Below are 10,546 nucleotides of genomic sequence, written 5' to 3'. Positions count from 1 at the left end.
CTAGAGGGTAGAGTTGGTAGAGATGCCGTTAAAGGTAAGATGACAACAGCTAGCCATTGCATATTGGGTAAATCTACCAGGACATAAGGTTACACATCCTACAAAAAAGGTGCTCCTAGAAGGCTGGGAACATAAACTAAATCTGAATACAAGCATTGGGTGGATAGGCAATTGCATGGCGAGAGAGATGGGGTTGTTTGGGAGGGAGTTTAGCCCCTCTGTGGTTCTAGATCTAGGCTTGCTTGAGAGGGTAAGCGATGTTGAGGAAGGAGTATATTCAGTTGTAAGTGAACATTTAAGAACACAATACTTTGCTTTCTTGAATATATTCACAGATGGTTCTAAGGACCTTGATTAAAACAGGGAGGACAGGAGCAGCTTTTAGTGTTCCCGAATTTAAGGTGGCAGTCAAGAAAAGAGCAACGGATCATTTATCTGTTTACACAATGAAGTTATTGGGCACACTATTGGCTGCGGAGTGGAGGTGAGGCCAGACAGAGTAGTCATCTGCTCTGACTCTTGTGCAGCACTGATGATCTTAAATAAATGTATGTCTCAGAACAGACAGGATGTATTGTATGAGGTTTTGCAGTGCTTGTATGGGGTGAAACAGATGGTGGTATTTATGATGTTCCTCTGGGTACTAGCTCATGTGGGAGTAGAGGGGAATGAGGATGTGGTTGTTATCGCCAAGCAGACTCTTAAACATCCTAATGTTGAGATAGAATTGTCAATCAGTAAAGCAGAAGCCAATGGGTTTATAAGAACAGTGGTTAAAAACAAATGGCAAGAGTTGTGGAACAGGGAGAGAAAGGGAAGACACCTGTGTAAGATCATTGTCAGGAGGAGATGGCGACAGTGGAACATGTTCTATTTCAGTGCCAGAAATATGTGAGGGAAAGAGAGCGATTGTTATTAGATTTGAAGAGTAATGGGGTTCAAAAGCCAGGATTAAGTGAACTCCCGGTGAAATCTTCGGGAGATGTAGTATTTAATTATGTATTTTCTTTTTTTTCGGGAGATTTGATTATTGGGTAGGATTTAGACCTTCACTGTCTCTGTCCCACACTCCAGTCCAGCTGGTGGCGATAATTCCACTTAAAGTTGGTTGCCAACCGCCATATAAAATTCACAGAAGAAGAAGCGCATTAACCAACAACAACAACAATGACGCATGGTGTTAGGAGATGTAACAAAAATATATACTTTATACCGTCAATGGGAGAGATAATTAACGAAACAAAAGGAGGCAACGGAAAAACAACTTTTTTACTATAATTTTTTTCCATACACATGATTTTGCTCTTCATCTGTGAATACGGATAGTAGGAACAACATTTCGCAATCTATTTCGCATGCAGTTGAGCGCGCAAACCGGACTATAATATTTTTCCTCGGTTAACCTATTAACACGACTATTATATCATTTATTTGCGCTTTTTATTTGAACTTTATCACGAGTACATTTTGAAGGTGTTTTAATGAAACCTTTATTTTTGACTGCTACGGTTTACCCCTGTGCTCACAGTAAGATGTGTTGAGCGCTTTACTATACTGTGTCGTCGGGGATTCTAGACTGTATAGACATTTGCGCTACATTCGAGTGAAACCAACTGGGAAATAACAATTAACACGGAATACAATGACTATGTCTGTTCCGGAGAGCAATTCAGGGTCTGAGGGGAAGGAGGAGGAGAGTGAAGATGAGAGTGAAATCCTGGAGGAAAGCCCATGCGGTCGCTGGCAAAAGCGAAAAGAGCAGGTTGGTCTATCTGTTTGGTTGCTCCAGTGGCAGCGATTCAACTTGTGGGATACACATATTGACAGTTAAAGGGGAGACAAGAGAAATATAATTCTGTTTGGAGCATGATTGCCTGGAACATTATTGCCTGATAGGCCTATAGTCTACGTCGTAACGAATCTAATAATCATTGGGGTTGGATGGTGATGCCTGTCTGTATTGTAGCAGCAGGTACAACCGATACATTACATAATAGTGGTAGGCAACTATATTCAGCTGCGGCCTTATTTTTTGTAGTAATGGATGGTCAGGGGCCAGAACATAGCCACAATGCCTAGTCTACTCCACCCATGCTGTACTGAGGATTTCCAGCACACAGCTTTAACCAACCATTTCCAGCACACAGCTTTAACCAACTACTGTAGGTATGTTGGTCTATTGTACTTTAAACAATGTGTATGCAGGTTGCTTAGGATTCAAACCTGGGTCAGTAGGTGCCCAACATAACACCAGGTGACGGTGTGTTGGACACAGTCACTCCTATATAGAGGACTATAGAGCCTGTCTGCCTTCCTGATTTCTGTAACTGTTAGCTTACCTGTGTAATATTGACTTGTTTTACAAACATGGTCCTGTCTTATTAATTGCTGTGCTGATCAATGGGCAGTTTATTAACTCTGTCAAATGAATATGTAGCTTAACATTGTGTGTATTTGCTACAATAATACACATTTACTATAGGCCATATCTAAAAATACATACAGCTTACTGATATATACACTGTATACAAAACATTAGGAACACCTGCTCTTTCCATGACAGACTGATCAGATGAATCCAGGTGAAAGCTATGATCCCTTATTGATGTCAAATTGTTAAATCCACTTCAGTCAGTGTAGATGAAAGGGAGGAGACGGGTTTAAGTATTTTTAAGCCTTGAGACATGGGTTGTGTATGTTTGCCATTCAGAGTGTGAATGGACAAAAGAAAATATTTAAGTGCCTTTGAATGGGGTGTGGTAGTAGGTGCCAGGCACACCAGTTTGAGTGTGTTTCGTACTGCAATGCTGCTGGTTTCCCGTGTGTATCAAGAATGGTCCACCATCCAAAGGACATCAAGTCAACTTGACACAACTGTGTGAAGCATTGGAGCCAACATGGGCCAGCATCCCTGGTGAACGCTTTCGACAACATGAAGAATCCACGTCCCGACGAATTGAGGCTGTTCTGAGGGCAAAAGGGTGTGCAACTCAATATTAGGAAGGTGTACCTAATGTTTTGTGTGTGTGTGTGTAGAAATATACACATACACAGAACAAAAATATTTTTTGGGTACTTTTCCCCCCCCCCAATTTTGTGAAGTCCAATTGATAGTTAAAGTCTTGTCCCATCGCTGCAACTCTCGTACAGACTTGGGAGAGGCGATGGTCGAGAGCCTTGCATCCTCTGAAACCCGACCCTGCCAAGCTGCACTGCTTCTTGACACTGCTCGCTTAACCTGGGAGGCCAGCCGCACCAATGTGTCGGAGGAAACACTGTATAGCGGCCGACCGAAGTCAGCGTACATGCGCCCGGCTGCCACAAGGAGTCGCTAGAGCGCGATGGGACAAGGACATCCCAGCCGGCCAAACCCTCCCCTAACCCGGGCGATGCTGGGCCAATTTAACAACCCTGGTATTTCTTTATACAACTTTTCAAATATACATAAGCAGCAGTTTACGGTCTAGCTACCTGTATACTCTCCACCACTGCACCGGGGACCAATGAACTCCAACCATCTATTCTGCATGAGAGGGTCTTTTGGCAGGGCATGCAAACCATAGTTGGTCAATCCTTATAGGGCTGCCATCTTTTGCATTGGGGGCGATGAAACAACGGCGCCCCATTCAACGAAGGGAAGCGAATTAGAAGGGGTGATTTGCACTTGGAGTTTGGCAAAGAGGGGCATGATTTTTTGACATAATTGTAATCCAAACCCAACCTTCATTTACTCGTTGTGACTTACTGATGTTCCAAACTCTGTTTTAGACAAGACTGACTTTATGAACCAAATTTGCTTATTTACACTTTGTAGTCAATTGACATTAGAATGAAATCTTCTGACTCATATTGATGCCCCACAGGGGAAGACTCTAGTTGAAGGTGTATTATACAACATTTCCACTTGCAAAGCCTAATTAAAAAACAATTGCGATCAAAAGTCTGTCATTGGTAGTGCTATTGTAACCTTTAATTCGACCTCTGCCGAAAGGTCGGGGCCTTAATGGCACAGGTGGTGTGCTTGCTTAACTGCAAGGGTTGCTGGTTTAAACCCTCGTCTTCTGGCTGTTGCCCTCTAATAGCTCAAGTCAGTTTTGAATTAAGTATAGTCAAACATAATTGTCTGCAGTTTTTAGAAGATGAATAGATCAATTGATTGTGACAGTCTTACATTGTAAAATATGACTCAATTCCCATTGAATGCAAAGTCAAAGAAAACTGTTTAAAGTCATTGACTTTTGAAGGTCGTATAACTCGGCAATAGAGACTGAACTAAGGTATCCCCATGTACACTAGATCCACGTCTTTCTTGTGCCTTTTACATCTTGTTTCTAGCCTAAAGCGTTCCGCGCCACTGGAAGAGTTGTTGACAAATATCCAACACATGGCCGAGTTATTCATTTGGCACTGTTGATCAGCACACATTTGGATTAAAATGTCAAGAAGACAGGAGGAGCGTACTAGAATGTATTATGGATGTTAGAAACTGGAGAGTTTTTCTGATGCTAGCGAGCATGCATTTGCACACAGGATTCAGTGCAGAGGTGCTGTTTGTTTACATGTAACTTTAGCTAGCAATTTGTTTTCTCAGCAGTTTGAGTTGTGTTCTGTCTGACAGTGAAATGTGGCTAGCTCTTACCACAGCTTCGACTATGGAGTAGCTGACTAGTGTTGCAGAAGCCCATTGCATGCATTGTAAGGTAGCAGCGTGACAATTTGACCAAAGTACAGCGTGTCCCACAAAATGTGTGTGTGTGTATATATAAACACACGTGTATTTTATATATATATATATGCAATGAAAATTGGTGGTCAGCTAGCTAGAAAGGTGTCTTTAGTCGCAAAACTTACCGTTATTTTCCAGTCCATTTAATTGTTGAGCTCGAGGTGATTTCATCCTCTAACCGTAGGGGGTGTCAGATGTTGGGGGAAAATTAGCTAACTAGCATTCAGCTGACTGGTGTTAGCTAGCTACAGAGGCTAGCTGCTTGACGTTGGGCAAATTCAGCTCATGTTAGCTAGCTACCTATGTAGTTAATGAAAATATCTGTTTGCTTTTATTGATTAACCTTTCTAGCGCAGGCGTTCCGCTAGCAGAACCCCTCGACAACATTCTGCTGAAAAGGCAGCTCGTGAAATTCAAAAATATTTTTTTGAAATATGTAACTTTCACACATTAACAAGTCCAACACAGCAAATGAAAAATACACTTATTGTTAATCTACCCATTGTGTCCGATTTCAAAAAGGCTTTACAGCGAAAGCACAACATATGATTATGTTAGTTCAGAGCCAAGTCAAAAAAACACACAGCCATTTTTCCAGACAAAGATAGGAGTCACAAAAAGCAGAAATATAGATAAAATGAATCACTAACCTTTGATGATCTTCATCAGATGACACTCATAGGACATTATGTTACATGTTATGTTGTTCGATAATGTGCATATTTATATCCAAAAATCTCAGTTTACATTGGCGCGTTACGTGCAGTAATGTTTTGATGCCAAAACATCCGGTGATTTTGCAGATAGCCACAGAAATCCCAGAAATACTCATAATAAACATTGATAAAAGATACAAGTGTTATTCACAGAATTAAAGATAGACTTCTCCTTAATGCAACCGCTGTGTCAGATTTCAAAAAAACTTTACGGAAAAAGCATAATCTGAGTACGGCGCTCAGAGTCCGATCCAGCCAAAGAAATATCCGCCATGTTGGAGTCAACAGAAGTTAGAAATAACATTATAAATATTCACTTACCTTTGATGATCTTCATCAGAATGCACTCCCAGGAATCCCAATTCGACAATAAATGACTGATTTGTTCCATAAAGTTCCATAAAGTCCATAATTTATGTCCAAATAGCCACTAGTTGTTAGCGTGTTCAGCCCAGTAATCCATCTTCATGAGCACTACGTCCAGACAAAAACTCGAAAAGTTCCGTTACAGGTCGTAGAAACATGTCAAACGATGTATGGAATCAATCTTTAGGATGTTTTTCGCATAATCATCAATAATGTTCCAACCGGAGAATTCCATTGTCTTTAGTAAAGCACTGGAACGAGAGCTAACTCTGTCGGGAGCGCGCGTCACGAGCCTGAGACACTCTGCCAGACCCATGACTCATTCAGCACCCATTCCCCCCTCCTTTATAGCAGAAGCCTGAAACAAGTTTCTAAAGACGGTTGACATCTAATGGAAGCCTTAGGAAGTGCAACTTGACCCGATAGACACAACAAACCTCAGATTTCCCACTTCCTGGTTGGATTTTTCTCAGGTTTTCACCTGCCATATGAGTTCTGTTATACTCACAGACATCATTCAAACAGTTTTAGAAACTTCAGAGTGTTTTCTATCCAATACTACTAATAATATGCATATATTTGCATCTGGGACAGAGTAGCAGGCAGTTTACTCTGGGCACGCATTTCATGCAAAAGTGAAAATGCTGCCCCCTATCCCAAACAGGTTAACCTCAGCATGAATAACACCATATAGCTAGGTAGCTACAGTAGCCTAGGTTTGTTCGCATACACTTATTATGCCTGGCAGCCTGGTGCAAACAGCTTTACTGTTGCGCAGCAACTGAGTTGCTGGTCCCGGCTCCGGCAAAAAAAAAAGACGTTAGCATTGTCAGAAATGCTACAAAAGGTAGCACATCGTTGGTTCTTAATAGACAGAAATGAGCACTTGAGAGCGATAAATTATAAGTGTAATCAAAACTGTTGCACCTACAAACTTATGCAGTCTGAAAGGTGGCAAGTCTAATGGTCACTTTATGGACGCTTTAATCTGGTTCTTATCCAACACCTAGATATTTTCTTTTTTTCTAATACTAAGGACCCAGTATGTGGTTCTCGGCAACGGCCGGACTGCTCATGACAGAGGCAGGGAGTGTGTTGTGTACCTCCAATCAAGGTGATTTGTGAATTATCATCAACATTGGTGTCATATTGGCTTAGTTATGATGGTAGGGAGATTTTAATTGAACATTGAGCATCAATCAACCCCAATCCCGACCGGTGCGACAATAATAATTTGTGCACTGTGCACCTGCCACCTCTCCTTCAATTCCAAGTTCAATACCAACACTCCTTCAATTACGGAAAATACTTTGGAGCGAACGAAACAGCACACCTCAGTCTTGCTATATGTAGCCCATGTATCTGATGCTGTCTGGACAGAAGAGGAGAAAACTATTTTTGTCCAGACAGCATCAAATACATGGGCTACACATACATGTCCTCTGCCTCAATGACGATGGCAGTATTATCAGCAGCACCTGTCTTTTTACTAAAGAAATGCATTGACCTAGGAAATTTTTCAGTTAAAATTCAATCTAGTTTATTGTTACTTTTTCTCTGCCCCGCTTTGAAAGCGCCTCACCGCTGCAGCTTAATTTCAATAAAAGTCACGTTTCCAATCCTATCGCGTGAAACAATGCATGGTAACTCTGTCAGGGTGGAATATTCCATTATTGTGAACCAGTCCGTGGGTGATTAATGACACTTCTTTCTGCTGTTATGAGAAACTTGGATCATATCATAACACTTATTACACATCTATAAGCATTTCATGAATGTGGTTTAACAGGTCCCAACCGCATTATTAAAAGTTAATGAAAAATATGAATAGCATATCTATAGCACATTCATGTCATGCTATGCAAGAGCTCATATTTAGATGGCTTAATAGATGCATCATTATAATGACAGCGTAGTGTCATCATTATGGCTGTTCTCAAAAGTGTGCTTCTGCCATACAAGTGTTAGTAAATATCCCAAAAGGCCAAATTACACTTAGAAAATCATGCTGATATATAGCCTGTATTAGCCCCATTCTTCCCACCGGCCGGTATAGGCCCGTGACTTCCCTTGTTCTTCTTCTCTCTGAGGTCAATGGTGCATGAAGATCACCACAGAGTTGAATCCTCAGGGTAAATCTTGTTGAATAAAATCGTGTAGTTGAGGGTCATCAACTCATTCGTAACTCATTAACAGCCCTCCTCCACATCACAATTAGGCCTAAGTTGGGTCTATGTAAGTGAATGGCTTACTGACAAAATGACTAATTTGAGGTAGAAAGTTAGAGCACACAACAACAAAGTTGAGATTGGTTTATTTTATCTCACTTTAATCCGTTGGACAGGATGCGAACAGGTGACTTGACATTGAATATCCCTTTGAGCATGTTGAAGTTATTAATTACACTGGATGGTGTATCTTTACACCCAGTCACTACAAAGATGCAGGCGTCCTTTCTCACTCAGTTGCCAGAGAGGAAGGAAACCACTGAGGGATTTCACCATGGGGCCAATGGTGACTTTAATACAGTTACAGAGTTTAATGGCTGTGATAGAAGAAAGTGAGGATAGATCAACAACACTGTAGTTACTCCACAATACTAACATAATTGACAAGTGTGAAAATAAGGAAGCCTCTACAGAATAAAAATATTCCAAAACATGCATATTGTTTGCAACAAGGCACTAACGTAATACTGCATAAAAATGTGTCAAAGCAATTAACTTTTTGTCCTGAATACAACGTGTTTTGTTTGGGGCAAATCCAATACAACACATTACTAAGTACCACTCTCTAGGGTTGGGCGGTAGCCAGATTTGCATATTGTCATACCATCCTTCTCTCATCCTGGGATTTACAGTATTACGCAAAAAAAAGCCCATTGGGCGTCTTATCAGAATGCTAACAAAAATAGCACGAATTTCCATGGAGGCTGCTAGCTAAAAATGCTAACTTAAATAAACAAATTGCGAAAACAGGTAATCCAGCTCATAAAGTTCTACATATACAGGTAGGAGCTATTGAATGGCATTTTCTGTGAGTTTGGACATATACAAGCGATGTGAATGAGAGACATTGTGCATATGAACAAAGTTTTGATGCATGCTTCTCTGAAGTAAGAACAGTACTGGCTCTGGAGCATGTATATACTCGCTTTGTCTGTGTGAAGTTATGAGTTTGGCCTGCCTGCTCTGCTCAGAGAAGATGGTGGACGTGCACACCGGAGAAGATGGGGGAGGAGCAGACTGGCTGAGAACGGAGAGGAGAAAAAACGCAAGGAAATCAAAAGATAGCAGTGGCAGCTGTACAGATAACTCATCCAAAGTGCTCCAACACGGCAGAAGGTTAACACAATACGATGCCCCGTCACCTTACTAATTCAGCCACTTACTTAGATAACTAGCAAGTTAAACTTAGGGGTCACATTAATGCAGAATTCTTTGTTTTTCACACAGGAAATCTACACAGAACTAAAATTCTTATTATTATAATTTCTGCTCAGCATCAGACACATTTTGTGCTTCGTTTGCACTTCTCCACTCGGATGAGAATTCACTAAGAGCATTCTATCAGCAGACAGTGCTCTGACTGATGTGTAGCTACTTTTCTCCGGTGCTTTTATCAGTGTGCCAGCCTACTTTTCTCAGGTAAAATGCCGGATTAAACAAAACATTAGGAAATGTAACTGGCTACATTTTTTTTTATGACAAACATTTGAAATATGATGGCCATGCATTGTTTTTGCTAAATAATACCTTGCTTTTTCATTGTAAACTAATTTAGTTGTGTGGCTGCCAACCAAATAGCATTGCACTTTTGTTGTCATCTGATGAAAATGAAGCAATTTACTGCCGAATGTGTTGCACTAATGTATTTTTTTTGTGAAGGAAAACTATAGTTGCACGTCCCTGAACAGTTTATTGAAGCAAAAAAACACTGTTGACTCAATATAAAACGCGACCCCTGACAATACATAGCTGGACTCATCTGCTCCCGCTTTCTCCAGTTGTGCAATTTACAAACAAGCCCGTGACTGGCTCAACTGTTCTGGGGAACTATGGTATGCTTCATAATGTGACCGGTGAAATGAAGAATGCTGCTTTATCTCCTAATTTCTTGCACAATTTTTATCTGCAGGTATTTACTTAAAAAGTAGCTACAAATATAAACATTTTGTGAAAAACCTATTGACGTCATTGAAAAACTATTTCATAATACCCCGGTATATACAGTATACCACCCAAGCCTACCATTCTCCATATTTTTAAGCATAGTGGTGCCTGCACCATGTTATGGGTATGCTTGCAATCGTTAAGGACTGGGGAGTTTTTCAGGATAAAAAAGAAACGGAATGGAGCTAAGCACAGACAAAATCTTAGAGGAAAACCTGGTTCAGTCTGCTTTCCACCAGACACTGGGAGATTAATTCACCTTTCGGCAGGACAATAACTTAAAAGGCCAAATCTATAGTGGAGTTGCTTACCAAGAAGACAGTGAATGTTCCTGAGTGGCCGAGTTAGTTTTGACTTAAATCTGCTATAAAATCTATGGCAAGACCTGAAAATGGTTCAATTACAATGATCAACAACACATTTGACAGAGTTTGAATAATTTTGAAAAGAATAATGGGTAACAATGCTAGTGTGGAAAGCTCTTAGAGACTTACTCAGAAAGACTGCCAAAGGTGATTCCAAAGGTGACTGCCAAAGGTGATTCTAACATGCATTGACAGGGGGTT

The 10,546-nt window shown here is 40.7% G+C and overlaps 1 protein-coding gene across 2 annotated transcripts in view; it reads left to right on the top strand.

The window, feature by feature from the left end:
- Positions 1–1,119: 1,119 nt before the first annotated feature.
- LOC129822733 (nuclear receptor-binding protein 2-like) overlaps positions 1,120–10,546 on the top strand; it is a 92,353-nt gene continuing 82,926 nt past the window's right edge. The window contains exons 1-2 of one of the 2 annotated variants that reach the window (XM_055881083.1): positions 1,677–1,762; positions 2,039–2,166. Coding sequence is in view for 1 of the 2 variants with exons in the window: in XM_055881082.1 (XP_055737057.1) it covers positions 1,643–1,762 (120 nt within the window). In the remaining variant the exon portion in view is untranslated. Of the gene's footprint in view, positions 1,763–2,038; positions 2,167–10,546 lie in introns of both variants that reach the window. The other variant, XM_055881082.1, reaches the window with a different exon arrangement.

Source organism: Salvelinus fontinalis, chromosome 25 (assembly GCF_029448725.1).
Source record: "Salvelinus fontinalis isolate EN_2023a chromosome 25, ASM2944872v1, whole genome shotgun sequence".
NCBI lineage: Eukaryota > Metazoa > Chordata > Actinopteri > Salmoniformes > Salmonidae > Salvelinus > Salvelinus fontinalis.
This window is presented reverse-complemented; position numbering and strand designations above follow the sequence as displayed.